We start from the raw sequence: 25,340 nt of genomic DNA, 5'->3' as shown, positions 1-25,340 counted from the left end.
GAAGTGGGATGTTTTCCAAAAAGCTGAATCGGGGTCTGAGTTGTAGTGGGGTAGAGGGTCAGTGCACACTTAGTATGTATGTAATCTGTACACACACACGAGCACACTACATGCACGCACGTGCGCGTGCGCACACACGCATATTAGAGGTGCGCTTAGACATGTATATACAGTATCTCATATATATATATATATATATATATGCAAATTTGTGTTATGGGCCTGTGCCCTGGATCTTTTAAGAACCTAGCAACACCCCTGGTTAGGAGGAAATATTAGATATGTGATAGTAGAAATCAAGATGCAATATGTTTAAAACTCACAAAATAAAATGTTTCTCACAGAGTGCACAGCTGGCTTGGTCCTCCTTTGCCATTAGATGTAGTGATGGACAAAAGTATTACTGAATTGACAAAGAAAGACTATGCAAATTGATGGAAGACAGATATGTCATCCTATGCATCTTATCTAATGCAGCCTTCTCCAACCTGGTGTCCTCCAGATGTTTTGGACTCAACTGACGTATGGGGGGCCCCAGGTTACAGAAGCCTGATCTAATGTATAGGATGTCCTAAATGTTAAACTATTTGTACTGAAAGATCAGAGGAAGAAGTGAAGTATTCTTAATAACTTGTACTGTTAAACTTCCTCCTTCATATTGTTTTGGCCACTGTCAGATAAAATATACTGTAGCAAATGAACGTTTGGTGTGATCTAGTAGGGTAGTTACATTGTAAAAAGTCTTTTCTTTGTTACAAATGTTGTTGATTGTGACACTAGGCTGGTTTGCACCATCAGTGGCCAGCAGCATGGCTTAAATAAGCCATGGTGGCTTGCCATGTGTGCCAGCTGCCATTGTGAATATTCAGGCTGTGGCAGGCAGTCCCCGCAGATTATTGTGTTGTGCATACCCGGGCAAGATGGCTTGTTAGCGTGGTTAACAAGCCTCCCAGAACCCAAGCACAGCCCATGGGTTCTGGGTGGCTTGTCAATCATGCTGGTTATTTAAGCCGTGTTGGCAGCCGCCAATCATGCATACCAGGTATTTGTGACCCAGTTTTCACGACATGACAACCCATGATGGTTTATCAGCCTTGTTTCTTTCAGAGTGGCTTGTCGTGTTATCCAAACCCAACACAATGGCTTGAACATGGGTTGTTAACCACGCACAAACCACCCTGAGAACCCATGGCTTGTTGTTGGGTTGTCCAGGGTGGCTTGTTTTCAGAGTGGCTTGTCATGACATATGAACCCAGCACAATTGCTTGTGCATGGCTTCTTTGAAAGGGCTACAGAGATGTCTGGCAAAGGTTGTGAAAAACCTGACTGCTTCTCGCAATTTCGATTGCCGAACTCTGCCTGGCAACAGCATGTGCTAGTCCTCCCTCTCCCCTCCCTCATCAGTGCCCTCCACCCCTCCTCCTCCAGCTTGGTGTTTCATTTGACAGCGATGGGCTTTTTCCCCTTGTGAGCCGAGTTTCTCTTATCTTCACTGAGTGACTTGAAGAAAGTGGCTATTCTTCCTATTTAGGGCCGCGGTGGCTTAGTGGTTAAGACGCTGAACTGCAGACAGGAAGGTCAGCAGGACAGCAGTTCGAGACCCGAGTGCCGCGTGACGGAGTGAGCTCCCATCTTCAGTCCCAGCTCCTGCCAACCTAGCAGTTCAAAAGCAAGAAATTGCAAGTAGATGAATAGGTACCGCTTCGGCGGGAATGGTAACAGTGTTCCGTGCACCTCGGTGTACAGTCATGCCAGCCACATGACCACGGAAGTGTCTTCGGACAGCGCTGGCTCTTCGGCTTAGAAATGGAGATGAGCACCACACCCTAGAGTCGGACACGACTGATTGGGGACACCTTTACCTTTTATTCTTCCTATTTAACCAGAACATGATTCAGAAACTATAGTTATATATTGATGTTCCTCTTCCTAGCACTTCCTAAACATCTCATTTTTCATTTTTTTTAGCCCTCCCATTTGGGGGGGGGGAGGGATTTTGGCATGAACATAGATGGGGAGAAAGCTTAAATCCCTCTTCCTTAATCACCACGGTCCTGAATTGGGGCTGTATGTGCTTATCCAGAAGTAAGTCAATCACACATATACACATAACTGCTAGGAAGAGGAACATAATTCGTCTCCAGCTGCAAGGAGCAACCAAGAAGGCTATTTTTTAAGTATTAAAGAAAGAAAATAAATAAAACTCTCAACCACCTCATCCTAAAAAGTATGATAAGCCCTTCCCTCTCCACTCCAAAAATTAATACATCCGACTTTTTGTGTTGTACCACAAAGATATATGGCATATATATGTCAACACAGGTGCTTTGCAAGGCAAGAAGTGTGTGTGTGTGTGTGGGTGAGAATCTCATAACAGCAGGGGTATAGAGGACTTGTGCCACAAAGGCCCCCAGGTTATGTGCTGGGAGTAGGTGGGAGGACAAAGGGGAAAACAAACTAAAGCAAGTGCCTGATCATCAGTTGGCAGCAGCATGGCTTAGAGAGTGATCAACCAACCCACCATGGCTTGTTTTAAGTGTGGCTTATCATGACATGTGAACAGGCCCTGTTGGTTAATTTATCCAGATATCTGGGTTTCTTCTTTCTGAATTAATGCAATGGCTTTATTTAAACTCAGTTTATGGTATCTACAGCATTTACCAAGTATTTGAGAAATGTATTAACATAACTTCTTTTTTTAAGGCAAACTTTCATTTATAGATCTTAGACTCTGTTTTTATACTTCACTATAGGAGTCGCTTGAGAAAGAGAGATTGCTGAGGGAATTAACCAGCACTCGGAACCAGGAAATTCAACAGCTGGAGAAAGAACTGAATGCCACTCGTTTACAGCTCAGTCTTGTTCAGCAAGAGTAGGACAATTAACTATTTTTCATCAAAAAAATTATTTTATCCTTTCTATAAGAGTTTTGAAAATATTTAATTCTGTTATATAAAAATAGAATTTTACAATATTTGCAGCCCTTAGAATTTATAAATTAAGTGGCAAGTGATTACATTGTATTGTATGCTCATCATACTTATCTGTATGTGTACACAGACATGATGTCTGTGTAAGAACAAATAATAATTTGTAAAGTGATTCTCAGGTACATAACTTCTTAGGCGTAAATGCACTGAGTCTTCTTTCCCCTCAAAGATAGAACTAGGAGTTTAGTGCCCTGTCCCTTGCCTGGAATTTTCTGTCTAAAGCAAACTACTTTTTATTGCTTCATTGTAAGGCTGGACAATCATGTACTTATTCACAGAACACCTGGCCCTCAAAGGTAGTTTATTTACTCACAGTCTGTTTTTGTTTTTTTAGGCATGGGAGCAGTTGTTGAATTATACTTTTTGTATGCAAAATATGACCTAAATGGAACTCAACCCACTCAGACTAAAATTCATTTACAGCTACAGCTGGGGATATTTCAGAAACTTCTATACTCCACAAAAGCTTATGCCGAATGAATTTGTTAGTCTTTAAGGTGCCAAGGGATTAATTGTTGTATTAGCTGGAAATATGTGACCTTTACCATGGTAGTGGTACCTTCTCTGATAGTTTCCATGTGAAATGCAATGTAAATTGTATGTCTGAGTGAAGAGAGCCTTACTAGTTCTGGCCTGCATGTATCTGGGAAGTAGCAATCCATGACCTCCAGCCCAGTGTGTATGGGAGATTCATAGACCTCACAGGAAGATGGCTTCCACTCAGAGTTCATGATAGAAGTGAATATTTTTCATTAGGAAAATCAGAGGTGAAAGGGACCTCCCCTGTAGGAGGGAAGGAAAGAAGAAAACAAAGTGTGTGTGTGTGTGTGTGTGTACGTATATATGTGCATTGGTGGGTATGATTAATTAAGGGTGCAATCCTATGCAGATAGGTGGCTGCCTCCGACCTTGGAGGCAACCACCTATCCAATGCAGGGCAGGAGAAGCACAGAGGGGATCCCACTGTGCTTCTCCTGCCCTGAATTTTGGGCTAGACAGCCGATTGTGGCTGTCTAGCTGCAGGAGGGCTGAGCGGGGGAGGAGGCTGCTGGACGACACATTGGATGGGTTGTACAGGCATTTCCGCCCTCTCCAGCCTGGAATGCCCCCCAGGAATGCCCCTTTTCGGCTGCTCTGCACTCTTCTTGCGAGCGTGAAGCATGGGGCTGTTCCGCACTGCCTCCAAGGCAGCTCAGGGGGCGGGGGGAAGTCGGTTCTCCCAGAACTGACCTCACAGCAAGGGCTCCGAGGTTGGTTCCTGGAAAACCAGATATCCTGTGGCCATCTAGCTGCTGACTAGCAGCCATAGGATTGCTCCCTTACTTAGTTAAAAGCTCTTTCAGACCCTTAATAACATTGGATCTTCTTGAGAACGATGGGGGCTGGTTGATGAAATACTTAGCATCAACCCACAGTCTGCCACATTGAATATGGAACATTCAAGTATGTGCCAATGTTTGGAGCTATTAGGACCACTGGATTTTGGCTGTAGGGGAAGTCCTTTAAGCTACTGCACAGTTGTGAAAAGTTGTTCTTTTTTATCCATTATAAAAATGTCTATCATTCTACAATTCAGTTTTTCTGAACTGGGCTTTACATTCATCTTACCTTTATCTAAGTAAGGCTGTGATGATCCCATAGATGCAGAATAGAAGCATGTTGTATGTGGGAGTGCCACATGCATTTATATAGCACATCTGATTTCCACAGTTCACAGCCATGGGATAATTCAGCCTGCACTAGTCCCCTTCTGTCCACACAGGTGACAGCACTATTTGTGGGACCAGAAAAGGCTGAGCAGCCTGCGTGGGCAAGTGCCTTCTTTCAGTGCAGAACTGTCCTGAATAAAAGGGTGCTTATTTCCTGAACTTCTGGCTGCATGCTATAATGTTGATGCAAGAACATGAACAGTATCTTGACTGATTGGTTGGTTTGCAACATTTGTATGCCACCCCAACTTAAAGTTATCCATTTACAATAAAAGCAAACATTAAAAACAATCTAGGTACAAAATATAACATAAAACCATAAAATCAAAAGCAGTGTAACTTGTATGTTGTGTGGACATGCCCTAGATCAGAAGATATCTGGCCAATTCTTTTATCTCATCATATGTCAGTAGCTAATCCAGGAACCACAGATGAGGAATGCAACATATCCTGTACATCTTCGTTACCTTTTCAAGAGCTTTTCTAAGCTGCATGAAATTAGCATCTTTTATGACACTGGAAATGATTCTTCTAGATCTTACTTTCACTACTGCCATCAAGCAATTCCCCCAAACACAATTTTATTCGTATTTTCTACATTACTGCATACAGCAATTTCATCTCTGTAATTAGCTTTTCAGTCCTGATCTGTTGATACTTGTTCAGACCACAGTTTCAATATCGGGCATTGTTTTGAAACTTGTATTCTGCCTCTTAATAGTATGGTGCATCCACATCAATTACTTTAATAACCTTTGGTGAAATCCAAGGTTGCACTCAGGCAGTGGGACTTCCTTGCAGCCCACACACCCCTCAAAATATGCTCTGGAGAATCCCCTAACCCTCTGAATGAGATTTTGAAGGACGTGCAGGGGGGAAGGAGAATTGCCCCCTCCCCCTTCTGCTGATAGAAGCCATTTCGTCAGTGGGAGGGGTTATTCGGATATCACTCATCGATTTCTACATCTGTATACATTCACAGAGCTCATTCAAATAATCCTAGATATCACAACAGATTATCACGGTGATGCAGAAGAACTGCTTTCCTTTCTCTGTAAAGTCTTAGGTATGAAACAAGACACCAATAATCTTCACATAGTTTGTCCACTGAATTAGGATTTGGGGAGGGAGTCGTGTCTATAACTGTATGTATGAAGATTTTCAGTCATTATGTCAGGACAGTGGGATGCTTTAGCAGTGTTGTTAAACACTGGTGATTTCCAGTCTGTAGGAAGGATTCAAAGTTAGGGAAGCTTAGGGATCAGTTCATATGTTAACAGAGCTTAACAGTGCATAGCTTCACAGACCATGTGCTTTGCATATGCCGTATAAGGTCCCAGGTTCAATCCCCAGTTAACTGCTGCCAGCTAGAGCATCTCCAGTTAACTGCTGCCAGTTAGAGCATCTCCAGTTAACTGCTGCCAGTTAGAGCATCTCCAGTTAACTGCTGCCAGTTAGAGCAGGCAATATTGGGCTAATTGGACCAGTGGTATGATTCAGTATGAGATAGGTTCATACCTTGTTTTTTGCAATTGTGGCCTGATTACCAAATACAAAATATGCTTAAACAACACACATACAAATTTTGGCTTTTACAAGCAAAATACATGTGAGAAGACTGTGTATATTTGGCTGTTCAAAGCTATGATTTATACAGGGGTGTACCATTCATAAATAACACTGCTTGCATATATTGGGTTGGATCCAGATTTAGTCATACTTCGAGAAGGCCTATGGAAATCAGTGGTATTTAAGTTAGTCACAACTAACTTCAGTTCCATTGGTTTCAGTGGGTCCACTCGAGGTCTGACTGAATCTGGATCCAACCCATTTTGTACTTGGAGATAGGTCACTAATAGTATAAGAAGTAATTTATGAAGTTGTCCTGAGTCTGATAAGAAAGTGGAGGATTTGGTGTTAGTTGATGTTTACTGCTGCTTTTGTTACAGTTGATGTGACCTTAATAAGCTATTTATGTGTTGGTGGACTGTCTACGTCATGTACCTATCTTTCCAAATGCAAGAAGTCTTCAGAGATATTGTTTTCTTTTCCACTGAACATGCAAGCAGAATTTGTGCCTTTTACATTAAAGGTATATCTCTGGGTGTTGATTTCCCTTGCAGTCTTGCAGAAGCCCAGTTGGCTCTTGAAGACACAAAGACCAAATCAGCTACCACTCTTTTGGCAACAGAGGATGAAATTGTACAGCTAAAAGCAGAGTAAGAAAACTATTTTGCAGAGCTGCTTTATGACTCTAAGGTGGCTGGCAAAGCTGCTTTTGGATGTAACCTTCTCTGTGTGTTTTGTTCATATTGTGGAATGTGGGTTATTTACTGTTCTCTGTTGCTTTAAACAAATGCTGATGAATCTTCCCACTGGTACTGGTCTCTGAAAATGTGTAAGAAGACATTTGTGATATCTTACATGGACAAAAAAATAATAACATGTGGCTGTCCATGGTATATCTACATTACAACTTTAAAATGGTTACACTCTCATGGCTTCTCCCATTCAATCTCAGCTATGAATGCTTGGCACAAACCTGCAATTCTCAGAATTTTTCAGAAGAAGCCAGAGCAACTAAACTAATTAGTTAAACAAGAGTTAAACTAAACTTGTTTAACTAGAGTTAAACTAATTTGAGTGTAGTGTAGGTGTCTTTAAGCAGGTCAGACATAGTTTTCTGTGGTTTTCAGCCTAGCCCATTACATTGCATGTATTTGCCTGGCAAAATGTACTTTAAGTATGTCCTTCACATGTATAGTCATTTGCCTGATAATGAGTGTATATAGAAAAACCAGTATATGAAGGCTGGTTTTTTTTTTGCTGTTCTTGAAGCAGGAGTTCTCCTGCCCAGACAGTTTGTGGCCAGAAGGGTGGCAGGTGCTGCTGTTGAATCAGCAACTAGCCATGCCTTGTGGTCTGTGATTTGGAATTGTTTTGTGAGCTGTATTCTCTGTTACTCTCCACATCCAAATGCAAGTTCATTCAGGTTACTTCTGGTGATGCTCTTAAACTGGATGAAACTTCTAAGTTATGTTTCTAGAGACTCTTTTTTTGACAAAAACATGACATGATTCTTGTGATTTAGATGTCCTGGCCAATGAAATGAGCTTATTTTTCTATAATGATTTAAACTTGTTGAAGATGCCACCTGATCTCAACTTCCCAATCTTTAGAGCTGTATTTCCACTTTAAACTATACATTTTAGTATATGCTGCTTAATGCTCTATTTTCTTTAGAAGAAATAAATGTTGGCCTTCAGGAAGGTGACCATTTCCCCCCTGATATTCACAGGGTGGTTAGATTGTGCTTGATGGCACACTGTACAATGTATATATTAACTTGTTACATATAACTTGTTACTGCACAAAAAGGATTCAGTAACATATAATAAGTTGAAGCACGGCTGTTAAAAAGTACAAAAAATATAGCAGAAGCTGCAACTCTCAGCCCAACCTATCTCACAGGATGGTTGTTGTGAGGTAAAATGGAGAAGAGGAGGATAATGTAAGCCGCCTTTGGTTCCTTGCATGAGGAAAAAAGGTGGGATATAAATGCAATAAATACATAAACAAATAAATAATTTTTAAAAAGCTTCAAAAGCCCCCACTGTAATTTCAGCATGGAAAGCAGCAGACCTGATTAAAAAGTGTATGGACATAACACAGTGGAAAGCAGCACATATCTTTAGAATACCAAAGACTACACTACAGCCAAGCCTACTATTAAAAAATAATTTGGACCCTAAGGTAAGTGAGCAGAAGGGAATTAACATAAAGAAAGTTTCTTACCCCCTCTTCCTCCCTGCAGCTGCCCTGGAAGACAGACTCACCAGCAATGTGGGATGGGGCATTGGTAGGCTTCTGAGGGAGGAGGAATTGCACCGAATTGGGCAGAGGTCTAACTGATTGGGCAATTCCCCCCTCAAACCCCATTCCACATTGATCAGCAAGGCTTCCTCACCCACCCCCATATGCTTTCGGGAGACACATTAATTGTAGGGGGAAGATGGAGTCAGGAAACTTTCCTTCCTTCTGTTAACTTCTTTCCATTCACTTACCAAGTCATAATCCATAATCAACCATAAGCCATAATCAACAATACATTCCAAAACACTAGGACCACACACAGTGACAGCCACACCAAAACTATGCCCCCAAATGACCTTAGAATAGAAAAGTTGTTGCAACTTAGTATTCAAATTATACTGAGTTTGGATAATATCTCCCTGTATTGCTGCAGTGCAGATACTGTTAAAGAAAACATTAAATTACTTGAAGACAAAGTATGCTGTACATTTGAAAGAAAGGAAATCCAGTGTATCATGGCATAAGTCATGTGAATAAAAAGTGGATGGATATGCAGTGCTGTGTGATCAAGTAGATCTAAGATAATTCATACATGCATATTTTGTTTCTCATTGAGTGAAATTTACATGTGTGAATGAGTAATTATGGATTAATTGCGACAGATAAAACTTTTGTATCATCCTAGGTCAGTTCTGACAGTGTACATTTAAATGGAGACAGTTCACACATTCAGTTGAGAGTAATCAAGTGTAGAATAACTGAGTGATGATAGATCATGTGATATAAATGTATAATCTTTATTCAAATCTAGCACATGTTACCATGCAATTATTTTTGGGTAGACACGATATTTACCTGTATGTTTTGGATATTTTGTAATGTTCTTATAACTATATCTAAGTCTTGCCAAGGATTTTGAAAACTTTCTCTTTCTAAGCAATTAATTATGAAACATCGGGTCACATTGACATTTCATTGAGTTGATTATGATCATACTACAAATGCATATACAAGCACTAGGAACCACAGTAAGAATATTCATCTGAATAATTTCATATAGTTGAAACAAAATGTGTTTGATTAGTTTTTGTTGACACCCCTTTATTGCTGCCAGCCTCATACATTCATACTACTCATGATGAGATATTTTTGCCACAATTTGTAATGTCAGCATGACATGGCTAATCTTTTTAATTCCTGTGATGGGTGTTTGAAATTAGGCAGAAGGTGTGATATATGCCTAATATTGCCACTACATTTTAATTGGTCATTATCTCCAGTATAAGTGAGAAAAAATCCCCACTGGACTTAACTTTGCACTTATGTGTAATCTCAAATGCCAATATATTGACTAGTCATCCAGCTTGGAAATCCTTCTGGAGCTCTTCACTGCCTACTTCGGAATTTGCCTTCCTGAATAATTAACTGGTTTCTGACCAAACCAGAGTCAGGTTTCCTGGGGAGCCAGGAATAGGGCAGTACCATGGAGAGCTCTAAGAGGTACCTGGGGGTGGGGGTGGGGGGTGGGGCTGAAAGCCAGACAAACTTGTCTGTATGTTGCTCTAACAAGCAACAGATATTACTGAGCCTTAACTATGGTTTTGGCTTCCTTTAGGCTGGTTAGTCTCACTTCCACATTGACTAAGGCCTTCTCTCTTAAAGAGGCCTAGTGTATTTTAGCAGCCTCAGGCTGTGTCAATGTGGTGCTGGCTGTGGTGTACAGGTGTCTTCATGGCTTAAATCTTCAGAGTCCAAGAGAGCAATGTGACCTCCTGTGGATACAGGGGACAGGTCCCTGGGGACTTCCTGAGGAACTAGGTCTTAAAAAAGGTGGAAGTCTTGGAATTCCTTTATGTAACCTAGTCCTCTCCATGAAATGTTAACTGGGGAGCTGCCTCCTCCATTCCATAATCCAGTAAATTTTTAGGCTTTGTATAATGGCGTTCCTATGGAATTAGATTCTCTAAAGCAGCCTTCTCCAACCTGGATCCCTCCAGATGTGTTGTCCTACAACACCTTTCCTTGACTATTGGTCATGCTGGGTGGGGTTGATAGAAGTTGTTGTCCAAAACATCTGGAAGGCATCACGTTGGGGAAGCCTGCTCAAAAGGGATCCATTGTTTGATGGGCTCTATTGTACCATGCTTTCATGTTGTATGGTGGCTTGTTGAAAGTATCTTGGCAAGAACTTGTTTGCATGTTGAAACTTGTGACACAATCCTGTTCATGGATATTCCATTTTCTGGTGATTTCAGCAGTGACCAGATCATCTGAATTACTTTCACCCCATGTGTGTGTGTGTCTGTATATTCTTAGCATCTATACTACATACATCAGGGATCCCCAACGTGGCACCCATGGGTGCCATGGCACCCACGAAGCTCTCCCTGCCCTCTTCAAAAAAAGAGTTTAAAAAAACCTTGGAAAATACTAGGGCAGTATTCTCTCTTTCCCTTTCTAGTCTCTAGCCTTGCTCCTTCTCTACCCTTTTGCCTTGCTGTTTCCCCCTCTCTCCCAGCCTCTGGCTTCACTATTTCTCTCCCCATCTCTTTATCTTGCTGTTTCTCCACTTCCCAGTGTCTAGGCTTGCCCTTTCTTTTCCCTCTACCTCCATCCCCAGCCTCTAGCCTCACTATTTCTGTTGCCCACCCTTCTTTAGCTCACTTTTACCTAACCAGGCCCCCATGGTAGCCATTATATGACTAGCCACATCCTCCTTGGGAGCCATTTTGAAGTGGTGCCCACAGCAGTTTCTGAAATTCCCAAATGTGCCAAAAACAAATGTGTCCAAAAACATTGGGGACCCCTGACATACATAATTATATAGCTCAACATATTTTTGTGTGATTACAGCTCATAAAGTAAGATATTAAGAAATTTCGCATTGCCTTGGGTTGACTTAGATGTCAAACCAGCAAGACAACAACCACAATATAGATCATATTGATCTTAAACTGTGTGCAAATGACAAATGTCATATTACATTACTTTTGCTGTGTATTGGTAACTCTGGAGTTCTTTCTGGTTATCAGCTTTCAACATTCCACCTAGATTAGTTAGTATAGTATAAAAACAGGGTATTGACTGTGGTAAATACGCCCCTTGTGATCAAAATTATTCCATGTGGTTAAGTCTAAAGGCTTCTCGGGCAAAAGAAGAATGTGCTTTGATGAACCTGGAGCGGCTGAGTGACTATGAGGAGCAGCTTCAAACACTGAAGGATGAGATTGCTGTGCTTGGTGCTCAAAAATCTGTTCTACAAAGCAGGTAAGGGCACTCATCTGATTCAAAACATACATTTTCTGTAAATGTAGCTCTTTTGCAATGCACTTTTATAATTGTTCAAGCCATTATGAGGCACGTTGAGTTTCTCAAGAAGAAGAAGAAGAAGAAGAAGATCTAGATCTAGATCTATTTCTGTTTGGGAGTCGAAATGTGGAAGGGTTTGTCAATGGCTTTTAAAAATTATGTTGAATGCACAGGGGCAGACAACCTGGCACCCTCCAGATATTATGGATGGCAACTCCTATCAGCCCCTGCCAACATGGCCAATGGTCGGGGATTCTGGGAGTTGTAGTCCAAAATATCTGGAGTGCACAAAGTTGCCTACCGCTGGACCAAACTGAAGAAAACTGCAGCCTAAAGCAGTATAGTATCTCATGATGATTATGATGCCGTCAATATATATATGGTGCTTTATAGAGTAACAAGCAAAAGAAGAAGAGAGGTCTCTCTCCCAAGAATAATGACAACAATAATGTTCTTTAAATCCTACTTCCTAAGAGAACTGTCATGAACAAATATTTGTAAAGATAAAGATCTTCCATTACTTCCATTTTGCAATTCTGTTATAGGCTTGCACGAAGTCCATCTCCTTCCCCAAGATCCATCCGAAGCAGATCACCTAGCCCACTTCCAATGAGAAATTACTCACCTGGCCGAGCGAGACTTACAAATGCTTCCCGTCATGCTCGCCTTGTGGAACGCTTCAGTGACATTTATGCTCAGGAACGCTTGGATGCTCAAACCCTCTTGAGGAGTTACATTGACGATCTGGAGATGGTTCAGAGAATAATCTATGTGGCAGTCGTGGTATGACATATAGCAATATCACTCATATTTCAATATTACTCATGCTCATAAATGAGTCATTTGCAAACAAATCTTATTCTTACATCATTTAGAGTAAACAACAGTCCATTTATTAGCTTTTCTTCCAGGGCTGGCGTTCCTGGTACCAAGTCTCCTTACTGAGGCTTAGATTACAGTTTCAGTTACAAGCATTGTAAAAATTGAATATGGCTGGCAGCCTCCTTTAAAGACTCACTGCACCAGTATAATAGGTGCTGAGGATGGGATGTACCAACAGTTGGGTTAGCATTTCGCCATAAAATGTGAGGTTGAAGTGATAATCATTATAGACAGATATAATGTCTATTATAATGCCATTATATAATGCCATTATAGACAGATTTGGTGCTAATGCTAATGCTCGTCCCGGGTGCCAGGGTTCAAAGGCCATTTATTTGAGTCACAGATGATATCCAGATGCGTGCTTCAACTCTCCAAACACTAATTCCTGGAGCTGGAGCAGGATGGTGCTATATAAGAATCATAGTAGAATAGACAAATTCCCACATCAAGAAGTATGACTCTTCCTGTGACGTTTGGAGTTTGAAGATTAAACAACCTCAGTCTTTCTTGGGCTTCTGTATTTAACTTGTTATTTTATCATTTGTAGGAGTCTTTCCATGCAGCAAAGGTGGCCTTCCGACAGTTCAAAATGCGTGTTAGAAAGACTCTGTCCCTAAATTACCCAGGGCCTGAATCACTTGAAGACATGGTGATGGACTATATTGTTCGCCAGGAGGATCTATATGATGTTCAGTCCAGTGTCAGTGTAAGTCTGTGACAATGTGGTCCTCCACCAGGGTGTTGCTTAGCTTCGCGAAGCTTAAACATTTGAATGTGAATGGATCAGGCTCTGATCTCCTCTAAGGGTGGCGTTAAACGCTGTAATATAACTTTGCTACTCAGTGAGCTTTCTTCTACAGCTGTGGGTTTATGTAACATTATTTCTAATATTTATGCGTCACCTCTCTGCTGAGGCTTCCAAGCTACTTACAACAGTAAACCAATACAAAACCAAGCAAAACACTCTAAAACCAGCAATCTCAACAGTGGAAACATAAAAACCCAACTATTCCGATAAAGTGGTTTGCTGATTTCACTAACGTTATTCTAGGCAGGGTACTGCAAAATGGTCTCCAGCTGAACTCAATATATTGGCGATGCCATTTTAAAAACACTATTTTTAAAAAAGAGGTATTAACCTGTCTGAACACATTGCTTCCCTCTATTGTGTGCTCCTTTTCCCCAAAATTAATTTTCTCGTGTGTGTGTGTGTGTGTGTGTGTGTGTGTATGTCTGCTGTCTTTTAAATGGCCCTCATGTATTATCTCCTATTACAAACTTTTTGTAACTTCAGATTTGTTTTTTTCTAGAAAATTAACACATCTATGTTTCATTTGCTTTCAGGAAGTCATTCGTGCAATGAACATGAATCCTAAGATTTCTTTCCCGCCAGAAGTTGATTTTATCATGATCAGTGGTTTAATACGAGAGTTGTGCCGTGTAGCCTTTTCGATGCAAACTTTGGATCCTCCGCTTGATGTTTCATTTGGTACAGACGGAGAACTTTTTAGCGAGTACAAGTAAGGGAAATGAAATTAAGCCTATTAATTAAGTCCTGTATTCCCAAGGCAAAAATGAAGGGTGCAAAAGACATGGGAGTCAGTCTCCCTGATGGTATAGCGTATTCACACCAAGATTGAGGGTTTCTTATAAATTTTGTTTGCGCAATACTGAATTAAGGCCAATATTCAGTTTCGTATATTATTCAATCACTATAATGCTAAGTAAATACTAACTTGGCAAACTTGTTGTATTCTGTTGTTAGTTACTTGCACACATATGGCCAGAAGTGACCCGTGAAACATAGTGCTCTGCACTGGCCACTATCAAGGAAGGCCCATACACTTCCTGGCCTCCGCTGACAGGAAAGAACAAAGAAAATGGGGAGTGCTCAGTTTGTGTAGTACACCAATAGCAGCCTGTACCTGGCATAGGCCTGTTATGTCAATGGCTTTTGCTTGAAAAGATTGCCATGGCCTTCTCCAAACTGAACCCATCCTCTCCATGGCTGGCATCCAGCAGGATGTATGTGGCTGTGAGCACTCAGTCCCTCCATCACTCAGGGGCATGGTGAGGTTAGCAGACCCTTTCCTAGCAGGCAAAATAGTGACAACGCTATAGGGCACTGTAGGAAGACTGATACATGAAGAAGTTCTAGATCTAATATCTTACCATACCAAAGGAGGATAGAGGAAGAGTGATCCCTTTCCCAGGAATTCCAGTGCTTTGGGGATTGTTGTCATGGTTTGTAACCGCAGATCTCAAGTGAGTGTGTAGTTCCATAACAAACGCTGTCCCATCATGGCTTATGGCTCAGGGAAAGCAGACTGCAGCAGAGGCCTGTACTAGTAGGGCACAGGCATAGCAGGACCCTGGACAGGACACTCCGGAAGGTGCTAGCTGGAGCTGCTGCCTCAGCAGAGTGCAAAGGCCTTGTGAGGCCTTCTGAAGACTGTCTGATCTGGTCCTGCTGTTGACCCCACACCTTTTGTGGCACTCTCTGTGCCTCTAAAGGGCCATTGCACAATTCTGCAGCTGTTGGGTTCTAGAATTTGGGGTCAGTGGGGTCTGCACTGGTCTTCTGAGTCTGAAGAATCTGGCAAAGCTACACTGTCTGGCCTGGAAGGTCAAGAAGTGGGGGACAATGACTTCCGGAGAAATACATCTTCCATGTCTGTTTCCAAGCTTAGGGGGGAATTGAGGCCTGAGAACATGAAAAACACTGGAAATACTTGAAGTTCATTGAGGGTGGCAAACATTTCTAATCTGAGGTCCTCCAATATTTAACCATGTGCGTGATGAGACGTAATGAGGTAATAACTGATATCTTCCTGTACGTCAGTGATGGATTACTAGTGGACAGTCAGAGACACCATTGTGGGAGCCACTCCATACCTTCCTGTTTAGAAGTTTGGGGTGTATTCTTATTCTGCAAAAGTGCAGCTTCCAGTTCTGTCAAAGGATTTCTTTCAGAGCCGCTTTGTTTAATCCTGTTCAAAAGCACTGTATGTTCTTGCAATGTGTTCACTGTCATATTTTAAGCAGTCAGTTGTACTCTGTTTTAATGTTCATGATGAAGCATAAGGAAAGACCACCTTGGCGTGTGTGTGTGTGTGGGGGTACTCTAGTGGACTACTACCTTTTCTCTTGCATTTTGAGATAGTGTGGAGAAGTGGCATTGTAAATAACTGTGGATACTGTGAACATGGCAACAGTATATGGTGCTTCTGTCAGTATTTGTTCTTTCTGTGTGACTTTAACCTATTTGCTCTGGAACAGCCCCTTCTACTTTAATTGTGTAAGTGCACCAGTATGGTATAATGGACAAGAGTGTTAGACTTGGACCAGGGAGATCTGGTTTTTAATCCTGACTTACTTATGAAGCTCAGTGGATGATTTTGGGCCAGTCATTAGGGTTGCGATGAAGCATGCCATGAGGTTACAAAGTTCCCTTCCCAGCACTATGCAGGAATGTTTCAGGAGGAAGGAAAGGCAAAGGGGAAGAATGCCCCTTTTCCTTTCCCATTCTCCAGAACCAGCCCCTCACTCTTATATAGCAATAAAATTCCCAGGTCCAGAGCTCCAGCACTATATAGCAAGCAGGGGAAGGGGGTAGTGAAGAAAGGATGTGGGGGGCAGAGGGAGGAAGAAAACAGTTTCTTTCCCACTGTGAAATTCCCCACCATCATACACATACAAGAGAGACCTGAACAATACTACAAGGCTCCTGTTCAACAGGAGTACTCCTTTCAAAGGCTGGGGATACACTTGGATGTGTAGCTCCAGTTGCCTATTGTCTCTTACCCTATCCCACATCGCAGGATTACTAGGATTAAATGGGATTACTGCTCTGAGTTCCTTGGAAGAAGGATAGGATACAGAGTGATAGATAAGTAACTACAAGGGGAGTACGCTGGAATCTATGGCATATGGACTACTAACTCAGTTGCAAACTAAACTCCTTTGTGTCTGACTAGATACCGTCGCAGCTTTGACTCTGAATTCACAGCGCCACTGGTGGTCTACCATGTGTGGCCTGCTCTTCTGGAAGAAGATTCTGTCATTGTGAAGGGAGAGGCAGTCACAAGAAGAGGTGCTCTGGTGAGGGCTCTTCTTGAATGCTAAGATTTAAGCGTATGGGCTTGGATCCCAAGTTGCTCCATCATTCACATGGGGAGGGGGTGTCTGCCAACTCCCCTTCCATCTGCAACCTCCCTCATGGGCTGGATGAGGGTCAATAAACTGAATGAATCCTGGCAAGACAGAAGCCCTGTGGGTGAGTGGTTCCTGAGTCTGGGAGAGAGGCTCATTGCCTGTTCTGGATGGGGTTGCCCTCCCTCTGGAAGTTTAGGCTTCTAGTTTGGGAGTACTCATAGATCCATCACTGTCACTGGAGGCCCAAGTGGCAATGGCGGTTCAGAGTGCCTTTTACCAGCTTCAGCTGGTTTGCCAACTATGACCTCTCTGGACAGGGATAGCTTGGCTACAGTGGTACAGGTGCTAGTAACTCCAAGACTGGATTACTGCAATGTGCTCTTTGTGGGGTTCCCCTTCAGGCTGGTCCGGAAGCTGGAGCTAGTGCAGAATGCAGCAGCTTGGCTGTTGTCGGGAGCTGCCCCTTTTCAGCATGTAACTCTTTTGCTGAGGGAACTGCACTGGCTGCCTATTCACTACTGGGCCAGGTTTAAGGTTCTGGTACTGGTGTACAAAGCCCTAAACAACTTGGCACCAGGATGCCTGAGAAAGCAAATCCAGCTTTTTCTTCCATATAGCCACCCTGCTTTCCTATGATGTCACCACGACAAATGCTCCAAGCTTCATAGAGATCTGTCTCATCGTCTCCATTTTGTTTCAGTGGTCCCACAGGAGCAGGAGCAGAAGCAGAAGCAGAAGCCGCAGCCGCAGCGTGAGCCCCCTGTCTCATAGCGCAGGCTACGCCAGACACTTGGTAAAGTGGAGTGGCTTCATTAGCGTAACTATCCCAGATAAGATACAAACCCAGGCCTTTGCAATGAAGACAGTGACTGGGTTTGGACAATCATAGCGGGGGAAGCAACCATCGTGGCTGCTCCGCCTGTCCCCGTGTGCCACTGCCATTTGTATTATTCCCCACGCTGGAGCATGGGTTGGCGTGTCGTCGGAACCCGGCACGTGGTGGCCGGGGCGGGGGGGCTTCATACCCACCCTATAACCTCAACTGCACATTGTGGGTTGTAGGGTGGGTATGACGCTGTGACACCGCATCACACGTCGGGTTTGGACAACATGCCAATCTGCGCTGCAGCGCGAGGAATAATGCAAATGGCGGTCGCACGCGCGGGGGCAGGGGGAGTGGCCGCAATGGTTGCTTCCCCCTCTGCGATCATCCGAATGCAGCCAGTATTTAAAACTGGGGGGGGGGCACCTGGTGGCCTTCCAGATGTTTTGGCCTTCAACTCCCACCGGCCCTCATCATTGGCTATGCTGGCTAGGCCTGATGGAAGTTGTAGGCCGAAACATTTGGAGGACCACAAGTTGCCCGCTCCTGCTTTAAAATGTACAAACAAAAACACCCCCAGAGTGCTTGAAGTACGGGGGGAAGATAGGGGAGGTTTTCAAGAAATCCACAAGGCCCTTCTTGGGACTTTCTCCAGCTTTAGTCTAATCACCCCCCCCCCCCCCCCGTAGCCTTCTTCAAACAGTAGCAGAGCGGGCCATCACAACAGGTGAGGGGGTGAGCCCCCTTGTAATTTGAGCACCAGATCGACTGTATTCTCCAGTATATCTATTCTGTCTCAGAAGTGTAAGTTATTTAATGGGTGCTCCTCCTTTTTTTTCCTTCAGTGGTAGGGGTAGACAGGAAAGGGAGTGCAGCTAAACTCCTTTCCTGCAAGAATCCAGCTCTGCTCTTTCTCCCCCTTCTGTTTTGTTCTGGAGGGGTGGCAGAAAGAGGAAGGAAAACCAGGCTGAGCATCTGACTTGCTGTCGACTAATGGTTCAGCTTCTCCTCCTGTGAAACACATCTTTGACACTTGTTTTTCATGCAGGTGCACCACCCTAGCTTTTGGCCAATGGGCTTTACTGAGCTTGCATTCTATAAAGCAGGGGTGGGGAATCAGTGGCCCTCCAGATATTGTTGCACTACAACTCCCAGCATCCATGGCCATTGGTCATGCTGGCTGGGGCTGCTGGTGGGCTGCAGGTTCCCCACCTCTGATATAAAGGCAGTGTAGTGTATTGGACACAAGCAGTTGTCGGGTGTATCATGAAATGAACCAGAACTGCAGAAGCATTGAGTATGAAGACCCCCCCAGTGAAGGCCCCTTCTTAACGCGACACTGGCAGTGTGGGAGTTGCTGCAGCACAGCTCCTTTCTGTGACACTGGGGTAGGGTGAGAAATCTCAAGTCATGTGGGAAGAGCTCATGCTGTGTCTCCTCCCCATGTTGACATCATTCTTCCAGGAAACGGGTAAAATGGATGTGGGATTGAACTGCAGTGTGGAACTTTCATCCTCCCACGTGGCCAGGGCCTTCTCACCTTACCCTAGCAGTGTGGTAAGGAGCCGCACTGCAGCAGCATACTTTAAGAAAAGGCTCTAGGGTTCTCCACCTTGTAAAAGGGATGGAGGAGAAATGTGCTTAGCTTGCATTTTAATATAAACTGACCTATTTTGTGCATCCCAAATTAATCAGCAAAACCAGAATGCAATCCTTTGATTGCATCCCGGGAAGTACTAGTTCCCCTCTACTCAGCACTGGTTAGGCCTCATCTGGAGTACTGTGTCCAGTTCTGGGCACCACACTTTAAGAAGGATGCGGACAAACTGGAGAGGGTTCAGAGGAGGGCAACAAAGATGATCAGGGGACTGGAAACAAAGCCCTATGAGGAGAGACTGAAGGAACTGGGCATGTTTAGCCTTGAGAAGAGAAGACTGAGGGGAGATATGGTAGCGCTCTTCAAGTCCTTGAAAGGTTGTCACAGAGAGGAAGGCCAGGATCTCTTCTCGATCATCCCAGAGTGCAGGACACAGAATAATGGGCTCAAGTTACAGGAAGCCAGATTCCGTCTGAACAGCAGGAAAAACTTCCTGACTGCTAGAGCAATACAACAATGGAACCAATTACCTGAGGAGGTGGTGGGCTCTCCCACACTGGAGGCGTTCAAGACGAGGCTCGACAGCTATGTGTCAGGGATGCTCTGACTTGGATTCCTACATTGAGCAGGGGGTTGGACTCGATGGCCTTGTAGGCCCCTTCCAACCCTTCTATTCTATTCTATTCTATTCTATTCTATTCTATTCTATTCTATTCTGATTTATACATTTCTCTGAATTTTGCAGTGCACTTCTCTGAGCATACAAAAATGCACACGTTAGGGAAAACAGCATACAAAAGGGCATGCATTAAGTGCAATTGCTTGCAAAACGTGTATTTTAGGGGGAAATGCATTTAAAGTTTCATGCATATGAAAATGGGCATGAAAATGTGTACAATTTTTTGTGCAGACTTATAAAAAGAAACATTTGCAACGTGATGCAGAAATTGGATGGAACAAACCTGTGCTTGACAATATATGAGTATTATAGAAAGCAAAACAGATCTGTCCATCCCTGCCTTATACTAGTGTGGTGATATAAGTTGTATTTAGGTTTTACAATGAGATTCTTCTCTAGAACAAAACAAGTTGGGGGGAATCAAACCATATTAATGTTTGCTTTGTTGTTTGTCTTTTAGCCGTCTCGAAGCCGCAGTCCTTCCCCATTAAGGAGTGGAAGCCCAAGTAAGTGGGCGTATTCAGAACTTAGACAATCATGGCTTTAAAATGCTTCAGTAATCAAGTAAACAGATAATATAACAATTTGCAGGCTGTTTTTTCCCCCTTTCCCCCATTGTTCTTCAGTTACTCTTTTTTAAAATAAGGATTTTCATTCTTTTGATGTTGTTAAAAGTTCTGAACCTGGTTTATAGAATTCCCTGATTCTCATTTTATCCACATTCTCACCAATAATGGCATTCTCTTAATAATTGTTGCCATTATACCACTCAATGGCAATGGCCAATTCTCTAGTTTCTTTTTGAGCTGTTTTTATGGAGACTGACAGCAAATGTTGCTGAATAACCATGATCCAATACAGAGCTAACCCCTTTGGGAAAAAAAGGGATTTAAGTGCATTTCATTCTGTGCTGGATTATAGCCATCACTATAATTTTTCTCAGCTTGTTGGAGAACACCAACACCATGGCTATTACTACTGCTCATATTAGTCCCTTGATTGACTAGCAATGCAATCCTATATGTACCTACCCAAAAGTAAATCCTACTGAGTTCAGTGGAGTTTCTCCCAGGTAAGTGGGTATAGGATTGCAGCTTAATGGGATCAGTTTAGACCAGGAATACCCAGAGTGTAAATACAGACCCACCTTGAAGCCCTTCAATGCATAATTTTTTTTTAAAAAAAGAAGTTATATGCTGAAATATATATTCTTCTCCAATAGGAATTTAGGTTAACTGGATATGGTTTTTTGATTCTGTACATCTGGATCAGTCCGCTTCTGTGGTGCTTCCTCCTGTTCCAAGAGTACCTCAAACCTCACTTAAAATAATGTGAACAGCAGTTTTGAATCACTCCAAATGGAGAGTGAATTGGGATTGATGCTTAGTGTGTTTTTATAAATTTAGATTTTTTAAAGGAATGAATGCAAGAAATTTGATTAAAGACTGCATATGCATGTTAAGATCATATTCATTTGATTTTTAAAAAATTGTTTACACAACTCTTAGAGCAGCGCTTTTCAGAAAATAGTTACCGACACAAGGAATATGGTGCCAAGATGGTCTATATTTCCTGATCATACACAGAGTGTGCTTCCAGACAGAGGGCTCCTTGTGTTGATAATCTAAAGGTATTTCATCATTCCCTTCCTAATAGATTTTTTTCTGGTAACAAAAAAGACAGAAAACATAGCAGGAAAGCATGGGAGGGCTATAAATTGATGATGAATAATCTGCACACACACATACACACACGGTAAAATTCCATGAATGAGGCAAGGTGATTGCACAATAAAAACCTTGTTTGGAAGCACCCATAAGAAGGTATTTATGTCTTGAACACTGCAATACCTTGAAGCTATAGTCCTATACACACTTACCTGGAGGTAAGTTCCATTCAACTCGATGGGACTTACATCTGAGTAGGCATGCATACGATTGCACTGTGGGACTCTCAGTTGAAATATAGTAGTCATTTGATGGTGCTTATTTAGGGTACAATCCATGTGAAGTTAAGCACATTAAAGTCCCACTGAAATCAATGGGGGTCCAAAAATGCTTAACATTGGGTGGATCATGCTCAATAAAAATAGTTGTGTCTGCATCCAAACATGATCATAAAGGCATGCCTTCAAGATAAATCCTATTACAGCGTTTCATTTTGATGTAAAAATTAACATCTTGATTTCAGAAGCATATATTCCTGCTGATCTATTGTTTGGTGCTGAGATCAGCATGTTTTTCTTCCAAGAGATCTGATTTTTTTCTCTCCTATACCTCATCAGTAGGGTCAGCCTTAGATACAAGCAACAAAAACGACCTTTTGGGGCCTTGCCCTTTGATATAGACATTAGGATTGGTCCACATGAGTTAGACAATTAGTCTAATGAGGCCAGTTTCTCTTACTTCTGATCCTGAACATGGTGCTTCAGCAGAACATGGGATTGTCTGTACAAAACAGAATGGGCTTTGCATGGTTTTCATCATAACATTATGTAGCCCTTGGGGAAAAACATCCATTCACTTTAATTAGTTTTCTAGCTTTCTTTGGAGAGCATATACAACTTGATAGACATGTTACCTGCCAGTGTAAGTGGACTTTGAAAATGTGTTCAAGATTACAAATTTTACAACAAGGTCAGCTAATGTTTACAACAATGTTGCATCTGTTTTTGGAAATCTTTTCCCCATTGCCTGCTTAAAATGAATGATGGAGTTAGATTTATGTATGTGTCACATGGATTGGCTTGGATCCAGAGAGCTTTGGCTATTGGGCGTTATAGAAATAAATAAATAAATAAGAATTAAAAAAATAATTAAAAGTGCTGGATTACTTAAGTTGTCATTCCACCACTGCTTAAATCTACTTTCATCATGAGCAGCCCAGATCTTTAAAGCTCTCCATTGTATAGGTGTCATTGAAGCAAATAGTCCAAGTTTTAGGGTTGCAATCCTATGTACATAGAACTCAATGGGACTTGCTTCTGAATAGAGATATATAGAATTGCACTGTAAGAGTCAGAAACATTGGCCCTTGTTTATGGTAATCTAAGTGAGAGAAATAAATGGAAGTTTCGATGTTTCTTATTACAGGATGTATTCTCGGATAAGAAACATGGAAAAAAATGTGTGTGTGTATTGTTCATAAAAGGTCCTCTTTGTATTAGTGGTGGTAGTAGTAGTAGTAGTAGTAGTGTTTTATTGTTTAGCTATAAGACATAACAAAACCAAAGAACATTCAAATTTGAGTAACAAAATTAGCTCTCTGTTTCCTAGCTGGCTGCACAAATAATGAAACATACAAGGTAATTTATTTTCCATTATCAAACAGCAGTAATCGTACAAATTTACTAGATGTAACAAAATTCTTCCTAAGCCTAAACTAAGACAGATATTTTTCATGCAAATCCTTATAAAAGAGGACATTCAGTAACATAACATCCTCATTCACAGTCTTGCAAAACACACATCCATGATGTTCCACAAGTAATTTCTTATAATGGTCCTCTAGAAAAAGCAAAGGACATCACATTAAATCTTAACTCTGTAAAACCATTCCTTTGTTGTTGTTCAGTCGTTCAGTCGTGTCCGACTCTTCGTGACCCCATAGACCATAGCACGCCAGGCCTTCCTGTCCTGCGTTCTCTCCCGGAGTGTGCTCAAGTTCATATTCATTGCATCAGTGATACTATCTAGCCATCCCATCCTCTGCCGTCCCCTTCTCCTTTTGCCTTCAATCTTTCCCAGCATCAGGGTCTTTTCCAGGGAGTTTTCTCTTCGCATTAGGTGGCCAAAATATTTGAGCTTCAGCTTCAGGATCTGTCCTTCCAATGAGCACTCAGGGTTGATTTCCTTTAGGATTGACTGATTTGACCTCCTTGCAGTCCAGGGGACTCGTAACAGTCTTCTCCAGCACCACAGTTCGAAAGCATCAATTCTTCGGCGCTCAGCCTTCCTTATAGTCCAGCTCTCACAGCCATACATTACTACTGGGAAAACCATAGCTTTGATTAGACAGACCTTTGTCGGCAAGGTGATGTCTCTGCTTCTTACTATGCTGTCTAGGTTTGCCATAGCTTTCCTCCCAAGGAGCAAGCATCTTTTAATTTCATGGCTACAGTCACCATTCGTACGTACAGCTAAAGTATTAAAATTCTAATAATTGGCTTTCTAATGATCCAGCTTAATAGCTGGATTCAGTCTTAAGAAAATCTGTATGAATGAATAAACATAAACATTGCTGACTTGAAACAATCCCTATCTGAATTCAGCAAACCTACGTATGTGTTTGTTTGTTTGTTTGAACATGTAGGGTGACTAAATACAAACGAGAACAGGGCTTCTGCACCTTTAACAGTTATGCAGAAAAGGGATTTTTAGCAAAGAAATCCCTCTAGTAGCATGGGAGAGCATTTAAATATACAATCCCTCACATGTACCATGTGATTATTTTGAATGGGTAAACAAGATCTAGCTAAAGCAGTGATAACCAGTGTACATGTTGTGGGCTACCCAAGAGTGAATATGGATGCTTAAAGAGGGGGGCTAAATACAGGTGCCAAAGTAACAAAAAAAACCATAGATTCAGCTACCATTTAGCACCTAAGAGAATATATTTTGTTCATTACATTTATAAGACATTTAGAAATTCTAACATGATCCTTATCAAGATCTAAGAGAATCTTCTGTTCTTTAAAAAAAACATTACAGTGCAATCCTGTGCATGGATATTCATAAATAAGTATACATGCATAGGATTACATTATAATATTTGTTTAAAAGGACAGAAGATTCTTGATATACTCCGTAGCAAGGGTGTTTAGGACTGCAGCATTAAACTGGCAAGAAGTCCATTTTCTTGAAAGCCACCGCAGGCTAAAATAAACTTTCTAGTAATACACCATTGGCAGTTGTGTTTCATTAACAGCATGCTCATGTGCAGGTCTACTCAGAATGTCCCATTGAATTCAGTGCACCTTACTTCCAGTTAAGTGTGCCTAGGTTTGCAGCCTAATTCATTTGACATTTCCAGTGGAGTTCATTTGATATTTGTTTTTAATTAGGAAAGCAAAGCACGGTGAAGTTAGTTTAATGTTGAGTCAGACATTTTGAAGTATGTACTGCACTCTGCAAAGTGTCTCATTCTAAACATTAGCAGCTAACCCAGGTTTGCCACCAGTGTATACTAAACAGAAATCTGCAGCCATATGTTTGTATAATATATATATTAACATTCTCGTTCATATGTTGCAGGTTTGGTGGACACTTAAAAAAAATGTAGCTATATACTGTGCACCCAAAATCATAAGGGACCAATTCAGACATTATGGGAAACCAGTTTCCTGCTAAGTGAATGAATTTGCACAAATGTCAGGCTTGCA

At 42.0% G+C, this 25,340-nt stretch overlaps 1 protein-coding gene across 5 annotated transcripts in view; it reads left to right on the top strand.

Moving 5' to 3' along the window:
- Positions 1-22,742, top strand: part of SPATA18 (spermatogenesis associated 18) — a 36,496-nt gene extending 13,754 nt beyond the window's left edge. For 2 of the 5 annotated variants that reach the window (XM_084856779.1, XM_084856775.1), the window contains exons 4-12: positions 2,754-2,872; positions 6,823-6,918; positions 11,645-11,779; positions 12,367-12,604; positions 13,254-13,412; positions 14,051-14,226; positions 16,684-16,807; positions 17,562-17,654; positions 20,421-20,539. In XM_084856779.1, coding sequence (XP_084712905.1) covers positions 2,754-2,872; positions 6,823-6,918; positions 11,645-11,779; positions 12,367-12,604; positions 13,254-13,412; positions 14,051-14,226; positions 16,684-16,807; positions 17,562-17,654; positions 20,421-20,507 — 1,227 coding nt within the window. In that variant the 3' untranslated portion in view covers positions 20,508-20,539. Of the gene's footprint in view, positions 1-2,753; positions 2,873-6,822; positions 6,919-11,644; positions 11,780-12,366; positions 12,605-13,253; positions 13,413-14,050; positions 14,227-16,683; positions 16,808-17,561; positions 17,655-20,420; positions 20,543-21,182 lie in introns of those variants that run through there. The other 3 variants (XM_084856777.1, XM_084856778.1, XM_084856780.1) reach the window with 3 other exon arrangements.
- The last annotated feature ends 2,598 nt before the right edge of the window (positions 22,743-25,340 follow it).

The sequence above is a fragment of the Heloderma suspectum genome, chromosome 5, assembly GCF_057233095.1.
Source record: "Heloderma suspectum isolate Gila_16-S chromosome 5, 16-S_ref, whole genome shotgun sequence".
Lineage (NCBI taxonomy): Eukaryota > Metazoa > Chordata > Lepidosauria > Squamata > Helodermatidae > Heloderma > Heloderma suspectum.
The sequence above is the reverse complement of the archived record's forward strand: the minus strand, read 5'-3'. Positions and strand labels throughout refer to the sequence as shown.